The sequence below is a fragment of the Doryrhamphus excisus genome, chromosome 16 (assembly GCF_030265055.1).
Source record: "Doryrhamphus excisus isolate RoL2022-K1 chromosome 16, RoL_Dexc_1.0, whole genome shotgun sequence".
Lineage (NCBI taxonomy): Eukaryota > Metazoa > Chordata > Actinopteri > Syngnathiformes > Syngnathidae > Doryrhamphus > Doryrhamphus excisus.
Window position 1 is genome coordinate 14,507,282 of NC_080481.1, and position 22,213 is coordinate 14,529,494.

The 22,213-nt window shown below is 39.9% G+C and overlaps 1 protein-coding gene and 1 long non-coding RNA gene across 4 annotated transcripts in view; one reads left to right on the forward strand and one right to left on the reverse strand.

Moving 5' to 3' along the window:
- The window catches only part of LOC131104333 (uncharacterized), a 25,748-nt gene continuing 3,535 nt past the window's right edge, over positions 1 to 22,213 (forward strand). Inside the window, exons 1-2 of the long non-coding RNA XR_009119774.1 lie at positions 1 to 122; positions 13,436 to 13,507. This is a non-coding gene — a long non-coding RNA (uncharacterized LOC131104333). The remainder of the gene's footprint in view (positions 123 to 13,435; positions 13,508 to 22,213) is intronic.
- Positions 2,635 to 22,213, reverse strand: part of LOC131104332 (microphthalmia-associated transcription factor-like) — a 25,579-nt gene continuing 6,000 nt past the window's right edge. Inside the window, exons 2-10 of one of the 3 annotated variants that reach the window (XM_058051390.1) lie at positions 17,402 to 17,645; positions 8,790 to 9,005; positions 8,617 to 8,712; positions 8,398 to 8,515; positions 7,630 to 7,722; positions 7,501 to 7,554; positions 7,327 to 7,402; positions 6,266 to 6,413; positions 2,635 to 4,003 (exon numbers count right to left, since the gene is read on the reverse strand). In XM_058051390.1, the coding sequence (XP_057907373.1) occupies positions 3,602 to 4,003; positions 6,266 to 6,413; positions 7,327 to 7,402; positions 7,501 to 7,554; positions 7,630 to 7,722; positions 8,398 to 8,515; positions 8,617 to 8,712; positions 8,790 to 9,005; positions 17,402 to 17,645 (1,447 nt within the window). In that variant the 3' untranslated portion in view covers positions 2,635 to 3,601. Of the gene's footprint in view, positions 4,004 to 6,265; positions 6,414 to 7,326; positions 7,403 to 7,500; positions 7,558 to 7,629; positions 7,723 to 8,397; positions 8,516 to 8,616; positions 8,713 to 8,789; positions 9,022 to 17,401; positions 17,646 to 22,213 lie in introns of those variants that run through there. The other 2 variants (XM_058051389.1, XM_058051391.1) reach the window with 2 other exon arrangements.

A 22,213-nucleotide genomic window follows, 5' to 3' on the forward strand; every position in this document is an offset into this window, starting at 1 on the left:
CCTACTTCTAGTGATTGGCCCTCATGTTAGCGGCATAACATCCGGCGAAAAATGGCGGGGAGACACTTGGCTTTTCACCGCGTTTTTTGACCGGCTACGCTGGACTTCTTTCAACCAATCAGGTAAGCTAAACAATAAAAAGAGGTGGATCTTATACCAGCATTGAAGCGGCAAACAAATGATACTTTATACTGTGAATAAGGTGGCCAAATTCAAATGTCCTGCTAACTAATGCTGTGTACTTTACCTGACTTTAATGCTAGCTTTAGCCAGGAAGTTGACCGCACCGCTTTTACTCTATTTACTTTACCACGGTGAAGTTAGTTTTTCACTTTGGACGTTGTTAATTAAAGTTAGCAGTTGGATATATGGCTGCCTAGCAACAGTGATAACGCTGTTGCTAGGTAGGTTATACTCATACAGTCAATAAATGACTATTGCATTGAATTTAATGAGAAAAAAATTACATCAGAAACCAGGTGCAGAATCTGGAAGGTCTAGAACAGGGGTGCTCACACTTTTTCAGCATGAGAGCTACTTTTAAAATGACCGAGTCAAAATGATCTACCCACTACAAAAATGCAAAACATCTATTTATTTTCAAATGTATTGAGGATTATTTGTACGTACAATGTATGTTGATGTACCTTACATAACCAAATGAGCCAATATTGCAAAACACACATAATTAACTATTAAATTTTTTGTAATTACCTGAGTTTACTTTGATGACTTGCACTGAATTGAACCAGCCAGGGATGCATAGTCCGGACAGTAGCTGCTGATAGCCAGCCTCAAGCACACTTCCAAATGTTTATCAGTCATGGATAATATCCGTATCACAATATCCGTATAATATTCCATATCCGTATGGAAGTGATATGTTTTTTGGCTTTTTACTTGGTCCAGTTTTTGCCTTTTTACTTGGTCCAGCTCCTTCACTCATTTTAGTGACCATAAACTTTAGCGAGGGCTTTAAAATCTCGCAATTCGCCGACTAGCTTAGCACTTTGCATCGTTGTTTACGCATGAGCGGTGACCTAAAGGTCAAAATTCAGTTGTCATCTGATTGGTTGTCCTGTATGTCAATCAAGTAACGGGGATGGATGATAGGCTGACATCGTAAGTTCTGCTGCACTTAGAGACGTTGTTTGATTTGATTGGTCACCCGAAGGGCAACATTCAGTTGTCATCTGAATGGCTGCCCTGTATATCAATCAAGTGACGGCATTGATGCTGGGATGATATTTTTGTAATGTCACGCCGCGATCGACCAGCGATCGACCAGTACCACCTCCGCGATCGACCGGTAGCTTGCGATCGACTTAATGAGCACCCCTGGTCTAGAAGGTTTTTGTGAACAGTTGACTTCTGGTCTGAATCTGAATGGTTGTGAATAATGAATACAATACATTTTTGAACTATTTTCTGTTTTTATGTAAATGAAGTTTGAATTCAGTGTTCAGTGTGTGCAGTAATAATGGCAAGGAAACAAGAACACACTTGAGTTTTTATTTCACATGTGCCATAAACTTAAACGACAGGGTTGCTTTTTTTTTTTTTAGGTCATGTCAAAAAAACTGATGTAGTGTCAGTCAAAGTTTGTGTATAAGGGCACTTTTTGGAGAAAATATGCTCCAACTTGAAGAAATTTTGTCACATTCTGGAAGTGGTATGGTTTGGGGATTACACAAGTGTTCGACACTAAATAAATAACATTATATAAATATAATGATGCATTAATGTATGTTTAACTTCTGAAGTCTGACTTTAACCAACAGGACATTATAGCCAGGGATCATTGATTGAAAATTGACATAAGGAAAAAATATCATACAAAATGTTTCACCCTCCCAAAATATGTAAAAATATATATTAAACAAGAATAGCTGAAGTTTTAATCAGTGAAAAAATTATGGTTGTTTTTCGGAGTTTGTACATGACACTGTCTATGATTATTCATTCAAACACATCATTGGTTTATTCATTTTTAACAACACCATATACCGATTTAAAAAAAAACAACAACAAACAAACCCTACGCTTCCATGTCGGAGAGCCTTTTGGAGTAAAGCAGCTTGACATTCTTCCGAAAGCAGGAAGCCCCGAAACACCAGTAAAAATCTGTCAGTATACATCAGCAGGGCAACAGACACAACAACAAGGCACTTACATCGTTTTAAAAAGATCCACTTTGAGTACCACATCTTGACACGGTCACCATGTGACTCCGTGTAGGGTTCGACTGCTAAACATGGAGGCTGAGCTGTAACCAGGCGGGTGAACAAAAGCATGCTTGTGCTACAACTGCTGAAAACATCAACACAACGTTGAAAATAAACCTTCTTATATTGTATATTGTGTATGTTTGAAAAGCCAAATACAATACTCAATGAATAAATATGGAATAATACCAAAACAAAATTAATTCCAGTGATTCAAAATCCAGTCTCCTTATACTCCTTCATAAAATAATGTTTGCATAATGGGGATTGCTCTAACTATTCATAGTGCGAGGTGGGCTTCCTGTGGGAAGCCCCAGAAGACTTAAACATTGTTGATGTTGTTTCTCCGAGACACAACATTTTTATGATGTTTACTTTGTAATTGTGAAAAAAATCTACTTTTTTGTACAGTTTGTTCTTTTAAACTTTGTAACATATTTGGGAATCAAACCAAACTTCCGATTTGGCAAAGTCTGCTGAACAGCCAAGTTGGATCCGTGAATCAGTTCTGCACAATTCATCTGTAGTGCATAAGTCACATCCTATTTTAATGATAATGCACTTTGCTGTCAAGTGAGGTAGCTGGGGTTAAAGGCCAAATATACTGTTTTTTTCTCTTCAATTCCATTTCAACTGATGATTCATTTTTGTGTCTTTATTGATCCCCACTTTCCTTTCATTCATCACTTGCCTGGAAGTCGGCTATTCCTTTCTAAAGCACAGCTACAAAGCATCACTGTGGAGAAACTCTGAAAAACTGGATTGTTTTGCTACAACACCGAATACAATTGCTTATATTTATGTTTTTTTTTTAAATATAAATTAACTTAAAGGAGGAATGTACGAACAAATTCCTTTAGATACATAAATATGCTTACATACAAGTGATTAATATTTGTGCATCAAGAAGATTCCATTGGCATTACAACTGGCAACTACAGCGTGTTGATAGCGATACAAAACTGTCAATAAGGCATCTGCACGTTCAAGTTCTAAGACAGGAGGAGTGTAAAGCACGATAGTAATGAACAGATATTCCTTCTATTATTGCTAGTGATTTAAAAAAGTGTTTTCTCCACACAAGATATATCTCACTATAATTGAACATTTCCCCTTGGAATCAACACAAAAAAACATAATTTAGCCGCTACCGTACAATAAATGTATTTTCTTTTACATATAAAAGTCTACATATGTACCTCATTGTCATAAAAGGTTTGATTAAAGCAAACAACAGTCCTTCAACTCAAGCTTGAGGGCTTGAAAAGATACAAATATCACAAAAAAAGAAGGCAAATATATTGAAACCGTAGTGTAAACACACAGACACAAAAGTGATAGAGAGGGTGAGAACCTCCAGCAGCCAGTAGGGGGTGCTAACAGACCTGCTCATTCTCATCCATGCTTACACTGCTTTTACGACTGCTGTCCTTTGAGGTGTCTGGGGAGACCGATGAGAGCAAAGGGTCCCCCCCTCGCACCGGTGATATGTTATCTTCCATGAGGATGTCGTTGAGCTTGGAGGCCGGCTTGCAGTGAACGCCGTAGTGCCCGTCTGAGAAATTGGGGTGGCCCTCGTTGTACTCTAGCGTGCCGGGGGGCTCGGGGGTACAGTCGGGGTGGTGCTGGTGATGCGGATGCGGGTGGAGTGTGTACAGGTCCTGGTGACAGTCCTCCAGAGTGGACTCCTGCTTGATGCTCCGACCCCCGAGGTCAGCTGAGCAGAGTGCTGAGGATGCGAGCACCAGGCCGTGAGCTCGAGCCTGCATCTCTAACTCCTGCAGACCACACACATATGGGTCATTCATATATTCATATATCATATATCATTGTACACTGTACTGTATGCTTGTGTATGTTTACAGCACTATAATATCAGGGGTCTCAAACTCAATTTACTTGGGGGCCACTGGAGCTCGGGTCTGGGTGAGACTGGGCCGCATCAGGTTTTCCAAAAAAACCCCCAAAAAACGCATTTATTAAAAACAAAAAAATTTAAAAAACTTCGCTTTGGTTCCAATTTTCTACAAGAAAAGCTCTGATAAAACATTCCACTGTTCTCAAATATCTTACTTTTTATTTTTCTACACAAAATAAGATGAAAAATATATAAACAAATCAAGAATAAAGAAAATCAATCAATCAGTAATATATAAATAAATATTATAATAATAATAAAACGGCAAATAATAAAAACTTAAGAAACCACATATAGTTGGTGGGTAGACAAATTATTTTTTTCAGATTAAAATGAACAAAGCATTATTAGAGCCCTGTAGACATGACAAAACACGACTATAGTCACATTTATACTCTTTATTTACAACATATTGCGCAACTGCAGGGTCTTGAGACACATGCTAACTCTCAAACTAGAGCGCTAGCGACCTAAACGGTAGCCTCCGAGTTATTTCCTTTAAACTTAAATAGCCAAAAACTTACCACTTCCACACGGATAGGGAGGAAAACTATTAACAGTTATTTAACCTTTAACATGAACATTAATCAAACGTAATAATTTTTTCTGGGTACATGATACCATACAGCATCCATATCAAACTTGCTAACATTAAACTTTCATATCAAGGCGGGAGGGCGGCACGGCGGTCTAGTGGTTAGCGCGCAGACCTCACAGCTAGGAGACCAGGGTTCAATCCCTACCCTCGGCCATCTCTGTGTGGAGTTTGCATGTTCTCCCCGAACAGTTTGCGTTTCCTCCCACATTCCAAAAACATGCTAGGTTAATTGGCGACTCCAAATTGTCCATAGGTGTGAATGGTTGTTTGTCTATCTGTGCCCTGTGATTGGCTGGCGACCAGTCCAGGGTGTACCCCGCCTCTCGCCCGAAGACAGCTGGGATAGGCTCCAGCACCCCCCGCGACCCTTGTAAGGAAAAGCGGCAGAAAATGAATGAATGAATCAAGGCGGGAGCCTCAAACTAGTGTCCTGCGGGCCACATTTGGCCCGCGGGCCGCGTGTTGGAGACCCCTGATAATATAGTCATTTGTAATTTCTTTACAGTGCGGTGCTGCGTAAAAGCCCTAATAGATTGACCACAGTGTAAAATCTTCAAGTGAATGTAAATAGAAGATAAACCTGTCAGCTAAATGTAGTGGAGTAGAAAGAATCGCTTTGCTAGCCAGCAGACACATGATCTGACAATTCATGCAAGGTCCGCTGGCTTGATTCATCGTATCTGGAAATCAGCTGCCTGACACCAAGACGACGGGCCAGTAGACACTGTCTGCGGATCTGAGGACTTGGCATGTTGAATTGTTTGCTTCATTGATGCTTCCTGGCGCTCATAAAAGGTCAGATGCTAACACTGCAAAGTGGCTGCCCATGTCTTCAGACGACACGGCATGTGGCGGTGGCGTCTCTCACAAAGTCGGCCATGATGAGCAGTAACAAAAAGACACGCGCTTGACACGCTGCTGTTGTTGACGGAAGTAGCACTGGATGTAAAATCAATGTGCTGCTAATGTTTAAAATGATTAAAATACAGACCAATAGCAGTCCAAAAATATGCTTGCTGACTTTATTGTTTTAAATAACACCCCTAGTTCCGAAATTGATATCCTTTTACATCAAATTTGATGTAATTATGTTGTAGTTGCACACTGAATCACAAAGAGACTTCCCCAACTTATAAGAACGTATTTCTATCTGTGATTAATGCGATTAATTGCGAGTTAACGTTGGACAATGTGATTAATCACGATTAAATATTTTAATTAATTAATTTTGTACCGCTTTTTCCTCACGAGGGTTGCAGGGTGTGCTGGAGCCTATGCCAGCTGTCTTTGGGCGAGAGGCGGGGTACACCCTGGACTGGTCGCCAGCCAATCACAGGGCACATATAGACAAACAACCATTCACACTCACATTCATACCTATGGACAATTTGGAGTGGCCAATTAACCTAGCATGTTTTTTGGAATGTGGGAGGAAACCGGAGTACGCGGAGAAAACCCACGCATGCACGGGGGAGGACATTTTAATTAATTGACAGCCCTAAATAAAATGATGCATTCCTGTACCTGTATCCTCAGCATAAGATGCCGATTGGCATTTTCAAGCTTCCTTTGACGGCTGTCCAGTTCTTTGGCCCTTAGCTGCTCCCGCTGTAGCTTCCTGATGTAGTCCACAGATGCCTTGAGTATGGTGCCTTTGTTCCAGCGCATGTCTCTAAAAAGCACCGTCACACATATCCATTAATGTCAGACATTAAGGAAACTGCTGAGACAATATTGCTAGCGTGACACGGATCGAGGCGCCTTTTGCACAGATGTTGTGAGACACCACCGTAAATAAGGCTCCACCATAACTCCTCTTCCTTGTTTACACTGAAACATCAGGATGTTGCCCCAGGCTGTGATGGCAGATAGCGTTCCGGTCTTTAGTAACACAGCCATGACGTACAACATTACAGGGTCAGCGTCTAGAATGAGCCATCCTGTGGTTCCAGTCCCCCCCCACAGCCCCCTCCTTTTTTTTTTCTTCCCCCAGATATCAATTTGACACCGTTGTTAGCTTTTCTGGCGGCTTGTCGGTGTAACATTTTTTGTTTCCCATTTTATACGCTGAGAAAAACAAGAATAGTCCAGCCGTGGACTGGCTGTGTGCAGATCTTTTAGCATCAGTCAGGAAAAAGAACAACCATTGATCGCAATGCTGCTTTGGAACTTCCACGGTGATGAAGTAGTCAAATTTAACTATTAAATCGTAAAATATATTGCTGAACTGAGTTCAGACGACAGCTCCTTGCTGGCCTTTAGCCATGGGTGGAAAAACACAAGGCTAATATTTGCCATTTTGCATAACTAATTGTGCTTTAAGGACAGGTGACCAGGCAACAAAATGCACGCCTATCAGAAATAGTGAAATGCAATACATCCATGATAACCTGAAGGCTAGATAAAACAAAACTAAAATAAATATGGAAGATATGAGTGTGTAGTTATGTGTACTTAAAAGGAAAAGTAATGAATTAATAACAATAATAGTGAATAGCTCAGCTGGATTCCCAAAGTTTCTGTTATAACTCTTCCTTTACAACAGTACTGTATAAGTCAATTGCCTGTATAAAGGGCTAACTTACGGGTCGTTTGACTTTGGAATTAAAGTTCCCAGTTCCTTAATTCGGTCATTGATGTTAAACCGTCGTCTTCTCTCGACTAAAAAAGAAAAAAAACAAAAATATATTATTAAACAAAATCCACCAGTGACGCCAAAGCCATTCTCCTCCAATTAATTAATGAATTGCCTAACTCACTCAAGTTGTGGTTGTCCTTTTTTTGTCTCTCCTTAGCCAGGGCTCTTACCTCAGCTTCTGGAAGACACAGAGGTCAGTGCACGTGCTAAAGGAAGGTTTATATTTGGAAGTTAAAAAAAACGCACGTACCAACAGGAAATCCTTCAGGTCGCTGATAGTTGTCAAATTTTCCACAGGATCCAGACTTATCCAGCATGTGCATGATCGCCGGAGATTGCGACACTATGGGACAGATATTGTTGTGTTTAGTATTGTGATGAACATAAAAGACAATGCAGAATTATTGCCAAAATATATGTCTTGGTTTTCGTATAGTACTGTCTCAGTTATCGTCTTGATTATCCACATATACAGTAGGTGACTCAATCTCCGAAAAAAATGGGGATACTGTAGACAGAATTCGTTCAGGGTATCCTTGAATTATGTGTGTCTGTGTACTGAACGATGAACAAGTCAGTTTCTGTCGCCTTCCTTCTTGTGTGCACCATGCGCTGATGAGACGTTCAAAAGCACTCTGAGTGTTCGGTGAAACGCCAAAGAAAGTTGCGAGTGCCATATCTTTGATAAAGAATGTGAGAAACACGATTGAGTTCAAGAAAGAACTCATACTAAAGTATGAAAACAGTGTTTTAGGATTGTAATGTAAAGGTAGAAACCTTGTCCTTTGTCCCGCCGGTCATCAGTAGATAATCAGAAAAGTATAAGTGCTGCTAAATTTATATGTATTTAGCTTAAAATTATTGCCTGTAAGATTTTTTTGTGTGTGGTTTTGCATGTGTATCTGTTTTCATACGTTTTGGTTCTTATTGGACTGTTTGGAATGAATTAATGATGACGACTGAGATTCTGGACTAAGGCATCTTAAATCATTGAGACCATTTTGGGTAGGACACTTACCCGAGTATTCCCTTTTGATGTTGGGCAGGTTGGCAGGACAGGAGTTGCTGATAGGCAGACCTTGCTGGGGCATGCCTTGATTTCCATACATATCTATCAGGTTGCTTGGAACCGGGATCTAAAGTGGGAACAGAGGTGTTAGGCCTGCTCTACAAATGATGAGGATCACGGTTATTGGTTCATTACATAAAACTATTTTAAAATGCAACCCCCCCATACCGTGTTGGCCATTTGTAGCCCTGGGTCCATCAGGCCGAGGATGTCATCACTGTAACTGGACTCCAGACTAATAATATCGTCGATGACATCATCCATCTAAATCCAGAGAATGCTATTTAAGTAAAGGCCTCGATAAAATGGGTGTTCATCAGGAATTGAGCAAAAGCAGTCACCTCTTTCTCGCAATTAGAGTTCAGGGTCAGTAAGGCCATAGGGCTGTTGGGGGCACTGTTTCCTGGCCCTGGCGGCATGCCCCCGTGGTCAGAGGACTGGTTGGGGCAGGGCAAGCTCAACACCTGCGAGCCAAGCTTTCCCAGGTACTGCTTGACCTGCTGCTGCTGCGAGCGCTGGATGTGATACTTGGTCGGGTTCTCCAGGTGAGTCTGTACCTGGAAAAAAAAAAAAGCCAAACACATTGACAACATTGTGACTTTATTCCCATAATATTTTGACTTTTATTTTCCTTACATACATTAACTTAGAATACTATTCGATTCGGAGGACTCTGATTCGACTATCAATGTCTGTGTCGAATCAATCAAGGATGTACTAATAGTCTACTTTTGATAGAAAAATAGCCTAATTTGTGCTAATAAAGAAATAAAAATGACATATGTGTTTAACAGAAGACTTATATTTACCATGCATGAATAAAATCACCCCCTTAAGAGTCTTGAACCAGTCATGATGTGCTATATATATCACTATTGACACTTACTCTGGTACACATTATGTCATTGTATGGTCATATCACCTCGTACTTCGGTACGAGGTACATTATTTTAAAAAAAAACAACCTTAAACTGTATCATGGAAAGCAGGAAGTGAACAAATGTAACAGTTACTGTTAAAAGTACCAGATGGAGGGGTAGGATTTAATAAGCTTTGCTTCTTCCTACTCCTTTTGGACATGTGGAACTGTGAACTGATTATGTGATGCATTCAATTGTAATCTGATGCATGTTCAAATGAAATAAAACCATTACCATTAAGTGGCATAATCCAAAAGATCGGAGGTGAACACTAGCTTTGAACGTTAGGAAGATCGTCAACATCCACTGACTTACTGCATCATGCTGCTACTACTACTACTACAAAAGTGTGGAAGTATTTTGAAAAGTTTAAAGACGACTCCAAAAAGTGGAACAGCTCATTGTTTAAAACAAATGTGGTTTTTACGCCAACTTCGTTTTATATCACCACAGTGAATTTTAATGCATCGGCATGTTGGCCCACAGTCAGAAGATCTTGAAGCTCTGGATTCGATCTCCGTTGGGCATCTCTGTATGGAGGTTGGACACCCCTGATATAGGACCTAGTCGTTAACTTGATTAATCGACTTAAGAAAATAATCGTGAGTTGCAGCCCTTATCATTTCAGTGTGCAGCATAGTTTCAACAACCTAACCATTGTAATGACATAGATGCTATTTGGAAAAAAAAAAAACCACGAAACGCATTAAGTTCCTAAATCTGATAAAGATTTCAGCTGTTCATATCACAGTGCTGCAATTTCCCATCCTTTGGCTACAGTTTCATTTGATTTTTTCAGTAAATAATCAGAATTAGAGTAGCTACGCGGAGTACAAGTTCATACATAAAAGTCAAACCTGTCTGAATTGTTCAATGCGATGATGCTGAAAATATTGAAACAAATGTTCCACACATACCTCATGAGGGTGATATCCAAGCATCTGAAGCATTATTTATACTTCTTTAGGCTGTCCAAGCTAAAATTGTTAGTGTAAAACTAAGTTCCGAGCTACAGTATGAAGGAATGACACTACTTCCTTCAGTTAAAGACTGAGCCAGCTGTGAGCACAGCCACTGCCGGCTCATCTTTAAATGTAGAGAAAAAAAACCCTTCATTAGTTATGCATGTTAGAGAATGCCGGTGGACACAAAGAGCCTTTTTATATTTGTGTTGTTTCATGTAAAAACTGAAGTTATTCCTTTATGGCGTATCACTTGATGTGAGGATGCTGCACTAACAGTTAGTGCCTTTGTTTAAGCTAGGGCCACCTCTTCAGTTGAAACCTGCCTAAGGCTTTTTACTTGGCCCCATCCAGTTTTTTTAACCATGGATGCTTGGCAACCGAGCCCACATCAGCACAGCATAAAGAAGCCTATTACAGTGTACCTTTTGTCCTCTGCATCAATCCCCTTGTGTGTCTTTGTGTCTTTTATGAATTTTTTAAAAAATCAGACATGGTCAATAACCAATAATATGTTGCTAGTTAGGATTGCTATGATGAGGCTGAAAGCCACACACGATGAATGCGGGGACCAAAAAAACCAAAACAAAACCCAAAACAAACATTTTTTGCACGGTCGCACTGCGACGGCTTGTTTCAAATATGATTTATTTTTAATTATAAGCATTATTTGGCAGCTCTGTCTTAGTATTCCCTTAACCTCCATGCTTTCATTCCACACAATCAGCTCCTGTGTTTCTATGACTGTCACAAGAGCACAAACAATCTCTTCTTCACGCTGGGATACAATATCATTGTCCCAGTGCCCATGTGAGGTGTGTTAACACACGTCCCGCAGGTATGTTTCGCATCATCTTGGGCTGCAATTTGCCATTATGGGGTTGTAAAGCCGACAGCGCTGATTAGGTGGGTTGGGGGGGGGGGGGGGGGGTGTAGAGACATTTACAGCTCATCAATGACTTACTAAGAGGAACTTCAATAAGCCTCTGGCAATGAATGGGATTCACTAGCACGTGAATGAACTTTAGACTTCTGGCACTGAACATTGAACTTTTGAATTTTTGTTATCTCATGAATTTGAACAAAGGATTAATTAAATTATCTGTGAATTAATTATTCTAATTGCAATGGTTCATTTACTGTGGTTCATCTTCCAAAGTTCTCAATAAACTTCAATTCATACAGAATAAAGGCTGCACGGTGTTCAAGTGGTTAGCACGCAGGCCTCACAGCTAGGAGACCTGAGTTCAATTCCACCCTCGGCCATCTCTGTGTGCGTTTTCTCTGGAGACTCCGGTTTCCTCCCATGTTCCAAAAACCTGCTAGGTTAATTAGCGACTCCAAATTGTCCATAGGTATGAATGTGAGTGTGAATGGTTGTTTGTCTATATGTGCCCTGTGATTGGCTGGCGACCAGTCCAGGGTGTACCCGGCCTCTCGCTCGAAGACAGCTGGGATAGGCTCCAGCACCCCGCGACCCTCGTGAGGATAAGCGGTAGAAAATGAATGAATGAATATACAGAATACAAAAGCTCCTGTGACCACATCACCCATGTCCTCCAGGAGCTCCTGGTTCCCTCAGCGCACTCACTTCAAAATCCTTCTCCTAACCTACAGAGCCCTTCACAACCAGTCCCCCTGTTACCTCACCAACTTGCTTCGCCGCCACATTCCTTCCTGTACCGTACTGAATGTTGTTGTTCAGAGGTCTAGTTCAGATTACTATATTGCACTTGACCTGTAAAATGTGCATGTCCACATGCAAACAAGCACCTTTTTCCACTTTTCTGACCTATAAAGTAGTTAGAATAGTTGTTAGAATGTTGTATTCTCGAGTTAAACGATCTCAAAGTTTCAGATAATGATGTTTGCAAATTTGGAAGTGAACCCTGAGAGAAGTTTGGGATGGCTCAAAATGCTCTTTCACGCTGTCTGCCCTCCCCCCGAGCTCCTCTTCTGTGTTTACGTTGCTGGCAATGGCAATTGCTGGGAAAGACATATTTGATTACAATTCCTAAAGACATCACCATCAGGCACAAGTGTTTGGATTTCCTGATTCCCTACCAGCAAAAGAAATATATATTCACACTGGACTGTTTCGTGAACATCGGGCCAGTATGCAGCTGGACTAGCCGACAAACTGCAGCTGAAGACTGACGCCTTTCCAACGAGTCAAAACAATTTATCAGTGTCCTAACTGTTTATTTTGTGTAAGTAATGGAACAAAAGCGGTTGTCTGTGTAGCATTATAGAGTGTGCATACAGGCAATGGGGTTGCTAATAGCAGTTTCACACCACTGGAAGGCCCGCAAAAAACATTACACGTTACTGGTGCTGTAGAAACCCTAACGCTAAAGCAACGTAGCATTGAGAGACGTCTTGAGGTAACTTCTTTTCTTGAGAAACTTTGGACTGTCCAGTTTCAACATCTGGATTGGATTTGGGTTCCAACCCATATGGCTGTATGTTAAAAGCGGAACTTTAAAAAAAAAAAGTAAATCACCGTTTATTATCAACTCCTATAAAGTGGGTTCGCAGCTAGCGGCTGCACAAACCAGAAGTCCTTCGAAGCACTCAGCAGTGTGACCAATCACAGCGCAGTGGCCGTGCTTGGAGGCAGGCCGTGGGTGGAATAAATTAAAACAGACAGTTTTCACGGGAAGCACGAAATCCAAAGAAATCCAACTGGAATAGGTGCAGATTCTGGAATACCTAGAAAGCTTTTATGTGTAGCTGCAATTTACAACTCAATACAAAGGGCTAAAAAATTAGCACAACAGGTCCTCTTTAATATTGAATAGTGAATATTTTTTTACTTTCCTTAGTCATCCATGAAAGTACACCTCCTGTAGTATTCGGAATGTATATGCCATTATGTCACTATATAATTTCCAGAAGATTATAGCGAGGTAATGTAGTATCTCATAAAAAGTGTTGGAAGAGAGCTGGCCATTCAACTTGCCAGTGTTTCCAAATGTTCAGTTCAGCTGTCCAATAAGAGCTCAGAGCTTGAACGCACCGCGCTTGCAATGCGTGTTATGCGCACTGATTTCAGCAGTGGTGCCAATCTGACTGATGAGTGCCGGCATTTTGTCTCCTCTCCAGGATGCAGAGGACACAGACGCGGCGGGGGTCGGTTCAGAGGGCCACGGATGCAGCTGCAAGGGTCCAGCAGAGGTAGGCGAAAAGTGGTTGGATGTAACTTTAACGATGTCGAAAACTAAATGAATTGATTTTTAGTTCCTTGAGTGAGCATGTAGAGTGAGCGGAGTTTCGGGTGAGGAAAAACACCACAAAATATGCTCCAGGAAACAAAAGTCTATGAGGGGATGATCTCTGTGCCGCAATTTGAAAACCCCTCAGATAAACCACAAAATACTTAAAAATGGTAAATAAATATTGTTTTAATTATTAAAATTTTAAATATGGCATTTCCACGAATCCATTAAATCGTGAATGTTTGTTTATCACATTTATCACGCTATGAGTTCACGTTCACAATAAACAGTCTTCAAATCGTCCTCACGCTGCGTTACATCACACAATGAGCTCATGGTTTGTTTGGTTACATTTTTGTATCATTTCCGGATTCATTAGTGCAATCAGTGTTTTGCAATGTTAAAGGACACATACTATGCTCATTAAGTTGTGGACTCCTATAGAGCAGCTACACACAAAGCCTTATAGTTCTTCCAGAATCTGCACCTATTCCCGTGGTATTTCTTTGGAATTCATACTTGCCGCAAAAACGGTTTGTTTTAATGTATTCCACCCACAGCCCGCCTCCAGGCACGCCCACAGTCTGTGGCTAGAACATTACTACTTCTCACGATGACAGCATTTCATTCATCTTATATTTCCGCCGCGGCGCAAAATCATCCACTCGGCTTGTTTACGTTTCTCATTTATACCGGGATAAGTCATTTTAGTCATCATTGGAAGAATACATACCGGTATATCGGTACATAAAAAAATATCACCCAACCCTAATTGGTTATATTCATATCGGTTGTCAATACACAATAAGGTTAAATAAAAGACGTACTGTTGAGATTTCAGTAAAATGTGAGTCTCTCTGTTGGAAAGGATGGAAAAATGGAAGACACACAACTAACTGACATCTGCAACCACGGCAAACAAGATGGCTTGTTGTCTTTCAGATGGTTTTGGAACCACCAACAGCCCCCCGAGGGTGTTCGCAACACACGACATTAAGAGTCTGAGGTATTTAACATGCACAAAGCGAACCACTGTACTTTTTTAAGGGAGACATGTGAGTATTTTTCAGTACTTGTTCATCACATTCAGTACTTGTCACTTTGCGTGTGGGTCTGTTATGCTTAGTGGACAAACTGCGTTGCAGGTATTTGGTGATCATCACTGCAAAAGTCGTTTTTACTTAAACACCCAGATTTATGTATATGTAAGTTTCAGATATGAATACTATTTTACTAACCAATGCAGTTTCTTTTGTTTACACCCTGAAAATAGTTGTGTTTTATCTAATGCGTTGGTTTGCATGGTGTTTGCTTGACATAAAAAAATGTACACCACAATTTTGCCTCGGTTTGCATGCAGTCTATGGTTAGTTAATATGTTAATATGCTGTGTGAGTCCAATTGTGTTTTAACCATTTTTGACTTTCTCAAAAGGATTAACTCGGTTTACATTATTTCATATATTTCAAAATTGTATTCCGTTGATGGCCAGTGCGGTTAGAGACGGACCTTCTGTAACAAATTATGCTAACCGAGGTTCCACTGTAAGTACTTTTTTTTCTCTTAAATATGCCATGGAATGAAAGCGTTGCGGGCTAATTATGAGCATTCTTCACTGAATTAGTGTTCGGTGTGTGGCAAGGCAGTGCTCTCCTTTGTCTTGATCGCTAAACTGATCCCTTGCTTATACCCCGGGAGGTCAGAGGTCACTTGGTTAATTAAGGGTCCAATCAGTCTTTAGATAAACTCATCTGAGCTTAATGTTTGCACTTTTTGAGGTCCAGCAGCTCTGCCTGGTACCCCTGATCTTAGCGCGCACTCTGTTAATCTAGCCACAGACAGGGGGAGTAGGTTAACCCAGCTCAACAGCGCCAAGCTGGAACGGCTTTTTTTTTTTCATTTGACGACTTCAGTCAGCGAAGAATGTCTGTAAGCTCTTGCCAAACCAGAAAAAATAACTTCAACTCGGTGTATTGTACACAAGGTGAGGGTTCGAGGAGGGGGGGTGCCCTAAAGCTCTAAAAAGCGCTGCAGATTATGTTGATGCTGCGTGAGGGAAGCGGTGTTTGCGGCCCCTGTATACTGTACTTGTGTTGGAGCGCCATAGCTGGCCCATGCCACCCACACACATGCAAGGGTGATGAAAGTGTGGCTGAGCAAGCAACCATGAAATCTCTCAATGTGCTGTGGATGGATTTAGTTCAACAAAGATTACTCAATAGCTGCCAGTGGATTGGCCCTTTATAACAGCCCCAATGTGCGATTATACAACTTTGATGTCTTATAATCAGAGCATCTAAAGCCATCAACTAATGTTGCAAACATGCCAACATTTTAAAATAGTAGATATTATGATTATGTAATGAAGGGACGTATTCCTGCAAACTTTTAATATTTTTAAAAATTCTAAATGAAAAACATGCCATAAAAATGTGTGCATAACTTTTCCTTTTTCAGTGAGTGCTAGTCATTAATAAAAAATAATTAAAACTAAAATCCAGTGTTGTTCTGTTGTGATGATTAAAAATTAATATATATATTTTTTAAATTCTGACATTTTTTCTAAATAAAAAGCTTGGCATCAAAATGACTGCTTTTTTCATTAACTCCTTCAAGAAAAATAATGAAAATTAAAATGTTGTTAAAATGCTGTTCTGCAGTGATTATTAAAATATTAGCACATTTAAAAAATCTTGCCTTTTTCATTTCGTCTTTCAAGAAAAATAATTAAAATTAAAATGTTGTTAAAATGCTGTTCTGCAGTGATTATTAAAATATTAGCACATTTAAAAAAAATCTTGCCTTTTTCATTTAGTCTTTCAAGAAAAATAATGAAAATTAAAATGTTGTTAAAATGCTGTTCTGCAGTGATTATTAAAATATTAGCACATTTAAAAAAATCTTGCCTTTTTCATTTAGTCTTTCAAGAAAAATAATGAAAATTAAAATGTTGTTAAAATGCTGTTCTGCAGTGATTATTAAAATATTAGCACATTTAAAAAAATCTTGCCTTTTTCATTTAGTCTTTCAAGAAAAATAATTAAAATTAAAATGTTGTTAAAATGCTGTTCTGCAGTGATTATTCAAATATTAGCACATTAAAAAAAATCTTGCCTTTTTCATTTAGTCTTTCAAGAAAAATAATTAAAATTAAAATGTTGTTAAAATGCTGTTCTGCAGTGATTATTAAAATAAAAAAAATCTTGACAAGCACAGAAAAAAAATCACCAAAAGTACTTTTACAAACGCTTTAAAAAAACAGCAGTTAAATTCCAATACGAAACAGCCACACCGCACTGCAGAAAAATACTATATTAACATGATTATAAATACCAGGCAAATAAACTTCTTATCCATATTTGCACGACAACAGGGCAAAAAGGAAACTTACCAAAGAGTGGTGTTAAAATGCGCCCTCAAAACACAACAGCCTCCACTTGTACAGAAATACCTTAAGAGTCTCCTGGCCCTCGCACTGCCAGGGAATCAAAGCTATGAAAAGATGTGAATGTAGCTGAGCAAATAGGATTAAAGATGGCTAAATCCAAATGGCTGGAAGCACAGCATGCATTAAAGAGGAATTCTCTCAAGAAAGATAATCCCCATATACACATTCTAACACACTTCACTCACCCCTGGTCTTCTTTTTTTTATGCACACTCATAGTAAATCCGTTATTGCTTGACTGTCTACACAGTCAATACAGTCTATAAATACACTGCAGACTACAGCAATGACACATGCCGATTCCAGGGATGGAAATATTATCAGTGAATAATCAAACTACGTGTCATATTTTCCTTTCTTCTGCGCTGCCCGGCATCAAACACCAGAATCGGAGTGTGCGTCTTACCTTCAGCACCTCCATGGGCACCTGGGCAGCGGGCGGGGCAGGGACGGTGACATTGATGGCGGGTGTCTGTGTAGCTGTGGTTTGTGTGTACTGGGAGGCCCGCTGCCTCCGTTGCTCTCGCCGTTCCTGCTCCTGAAGCTGCTCCCGCATCAGCTGTTGTCGCAGCAAGATGCGTGAGGTCGTGGCCGAGGAGCCGAGCGGAGGCTTGGAGGAGCCATGCTGCTCCGACGGGCTGCTGCTGCTGCTGCAGAGGGAGAGAATGATGCTTGGTGAATTAGGCAGGACAGACGCAGCAAAAGAGGGCGGGGTGGGGGGGGGAATTGAAAATGTGAAAAGAAGAGCGTAAACTTTAAAGTGAACAGAGAGGGCAGAGAGAGGTCAGATGAAGAGAGAAAGAGGTCAAGCAAAAGAGAGAGATTAGCAGTGATGGAGAGCAAATATGAAGGAGGGAACCAGGAGAAAGTAAATGGTTAGCGTAAATAACACCTGATTAGTACTGTTTTTGTACAGTTTACTTTTTTGAAGTAAATCACATTCATTCATTTTCTACCGCTTTTCCTCACGAGGGTCACGGGCGTTGCTGGAGCCTATCCCAGCTGTCTTCGGGTGTGAGGCGGGGTACACCCTGGACTGGTCGCCAGCCAATCACAGGGCACATATAGACAAACAACCATTCACACTCACATTCATACCTATGGACAATTTGGAGTCGCCAATTAACCTAGCATGTTTTTGGAATGTGGGAGGAAACCGGAGTACCCGGAGAAAACCCTCGCATGCACGGGGAGAACATGCAAACTCCACACAGAGATGGCCGAGGGTGGAATCGAACCCTGGTCTCCTAGCTGTGAGGTCTGCACGCTAACCACTAGATGGCCGTGCCGCCCAAGTAAATCACATAACAGATAAAAAGCACCATCAACTCAATACAATTTTTTTTTATTTCAGATTTTCTACATGATGGGAATAAATGTTTTTTTTCTATTTTGTTCTAATACATTAAATGTTAGAATGTTGTATTCTCGTGTTAAGCAATGCCACGGTTTCAGATAATGAGGTTTGTGCATCTGGAAATAAGTTAAAAGCTCGTTTTTCGAGAGTTTTTTCCAACACCGACTCTTTGTGATGTCACAGTGTGCTGACAGTGAGCACAAGCTGTAGGTCAATTCCCCCCTCCCCCACCCGGTTAAAGCTTTTTTTTTTTAACAGCTTTCCTGGTTTGTTCATGCAATTGAGCGTTTTATAATGCCTGCTGGCATCATGCAAGTTCCGAGTGAAATAAGGACAAAAGAGGCATGTTTAGTCTTTCTCACAGTTTGTCTTAACCATCAACAGATGTTTTGAACACACGCAAGAAGGCTGTTACTGTATAATTGTGTTAACAAAATAAAGGGGTCATAAATAATATATTACATTAATAATGCAATTGGAATGGCATTGTTGACTACATCTTCCTTAATCAAAAGCCTTAATTGCCTTAATTAAAAGTCTAAAAATGTATAAAATAACAGCACTTGTATTTTCTACTAGTCATCGTTTATTTTGATGTGTAGTTATGTAAAGAAACATGTAAAATAGAATGCGGATTGGAGTAGATTAGGTTTGTTTACGCTAGTGTTTTTCAACCTTTTTTGAACCACGGCACGTTTTTTACGTTGGAAACATTTTGCGGCACACCAATAACCAACATTATTTGATTCTTTCAGTTTTTTTTCCTGATTACGGACTCGCCACAGCAGATCCTTTTGATCCGCATACTAATTTTTGTCTCTCGTGCATCACTAAGTCTATTAGAGGAACGAGGCAATCAGCTAGTGTTGCCACACGGACGAATATTACATTGCTCTGCCAGTCTTTACACCAATGACACGTGACAATGACATATAATATTTGCAGAAAATTATTAATACATGTTAATTAAAAAAAGTGATATTGAATAATTCCTCACGACACACCTGACGATTTCTCAGTTGTTGAAAATCACTGGTTTACGCTAAAAGACAACCATTCCCATGATGCTTAGAATGCAGAATCAGGAAGTAGTAAACTTAAATCGAAATATATACGAATAGCACATGTTTTGATCGAGGTTGATCTGAAAAGAAGTATGTGTACAATTACTACAGCTGTTGAACTCTGAGCAAATGAGTGAATGGGGGAAAACCTGAGGCCATCTTAGATTGCATGCAATGATTTGTCGTGTTCGCAACATACTTAATGTGCGGTTCTAATCCTGCCTCATGCACTACCACTTCCATATTACAAGTATTATCATTTGCGGTAGTAATACCATACCGCAGAGTCTGTTCTCAGGAGAGACAGCTTTTTCTGCTAAACGAGAAATACCGTCCCATTTCAATCTGTCCCCAAACCTGTAATTATTACTAATTTAATGGATAAGTCTTTATCCGTTTGTTTGTGTTGAGGATTATAGAAAAAACTATTGAAACCATTCCCATGTAGCTTCGTGTAGGGGTGTGGCTTGAGCCTATGAGGAAATAATTAAAAAAAACATTATCATTGGGTGATTTTGCAGCTGTAATACTTGATGCGTGCATTACTACTACCACCAAAGAGTATTACACCAGTATACACATAAGATGCAAAACTTTCGATAAAAATGAGTCTCATTGACTTTTGAAACAAACCCCATATTTGAGCTAAATTCAGCAATGGTTTTACATTAGAAAAAGAGGAACAACAGAGGCTTTTTCAGGTTTTCCCACTGTCTTTAAAACCTAGACGCCTACTCCCCAGACAGAGTCCAGTGCTCCTAAAATAGAGAGACTCTGGTGAAGCAGAAGTTGTCGGGATGAAGCCTTCAACGAGTGAGTGATCCTTTTGATAAAACTCAGCAAAACGTCTGGCCAATCCAGCTGTGCAGTAATCGGACTAATTAGCCAGCAGAGTCAAACACAGCTTCGGTCTGCCATGTATTCAGTGGGTGTTGAGCCCTTAACATACCATAATTCCCCCCTCCTTCTCTCCCGCCGATGAACATAATCTCATTGTCTGAAGACACACCCACTGAACATTGGTCAAGAGCAAAAAAAATACATAGATAGACGTCTGGCAATTACAGATGAAGTAAATGGTCATTAATTTCTTAATCATGACTTATCTGGGTTATTTAAATATTGCCTCCACAAGGTTATATACAGTATACATAGTTTTTTTTTATTTATTCTTTTGTCATCATATGCACTTCTGATATTGAAGTTGAATATCAATATCGCTCAAAGCATTAATGAATAATGCATGCGTAAATGTATTTTTTTGGTACTATCCTTATTAAAGTAATTGTGTATTAGACAAACAGCAAAGTTTATCAAGTCTAACTGAATCAAAATAAATTTGGCTTATTAAGGCACTATATTAGGTGACAGAATTTACAGTCTGAAGAAAACTCAATTGAACTGAATGATGTTTCTGATGTTATTATCAACCTGGAACTATTGAATAATCGAGGAGGCCTTAAGAGGCTAAAACACATGCACATGATTATTTGCTTGGAGGGATGGGCAGTAAAATCATAAGAAGGACATGTCCGTTGTACTTCTTCAAAAGGCAGTTTTGGTCCCCTGCGGTGTTTACTCTCTAGAAACAACGTTACACGATATAAAGAGAGACCAGAGGGAAACAGACGTTCAAGCTGAGGCCTGTTTCCCTTTAGACCAGAGGTAGGGAACCTATGGCTCGGGAGCCAGGTAGGGCTCTTTTGATGACTGTATCTGGCTCTCTGGCATTTCTTACCACAATAAAAATGTATTTTTGCTAACATTTTAAAGTAAACCATCACAGAAATGACTGTTAAAAATAATAGTCAAAATCAACAACTTTCTTATGCATTTTAATTCGTCCATCTATTTTCTACTGCAATACGGCCGACCATATCTATCTTTCTTGGTGATATTTTCCAGGTCAAACACCAAAACTCGATTATTACTGGGTAATGCGGTAGTCTACCTCGGTCATTGAGATGTCAACATGTAAATGTAGACTTTCCTCCTTTAGTCAAATAGTCACCTAGCTAAAGCTGCAGAACCAAGCCTTCTGGCAAAGATGGCCAAAAGAATGAAATATACTGAGTATGGTGCAAAACAATGCAGCAGCAGAAGTTGTATTAATGGCAACAATATTTGATTTATTATTAGACAATGCGCTGCTCATGAAAGTGTGCTGGCCACACCCCATTGGCGTGGGGTAGTGTGCCTGGTCTACATAATTAGAGACCATTATATCTAAAACTGTTGGTCTTACATAAAAATGCACATATTTTATTGCATTCAATGTTTAAAAAAATGTATATGGCTCTCACAGATACACATTTTAAAATATCTGGCCTTCATGGCTCTCTTAGCCAAAAAGGTTCCCGACCCCTGCTTTAGACTGCACACAAACTCATTGATTGGTTCTTCCGTTTCTTGCTAACGTGTTTCTAACTGTCTCTGCTCTAACACACCGTGAGCCTGGTTTAAAGGGGATCTATTAAGCTCATTTTTCAGCCCTTTGCATTGAGTTGTGTACCCCTATAGAGCAGCTACACACAATAACTAGCAGAAAAAGCTTTCTAGTTTTTCCAGAATCTGCACCTATTCAGCTGTATTTCTGAACAGTCTGTTTTAATGTATTGTGCCACTAGGTGCGAACCCAACTATAGGAGTTGATAATAAACATCAATATTTGAATCTGTGCCTAAAAATACTGAACGACAAGAGATCAATCAAACTAGGCGCCCAGTATTGATTACTAAATTAGTAGATGGACTTGAATTACTGCTGAACAAAGAACTTCTGTTGACCTTTATTTTTA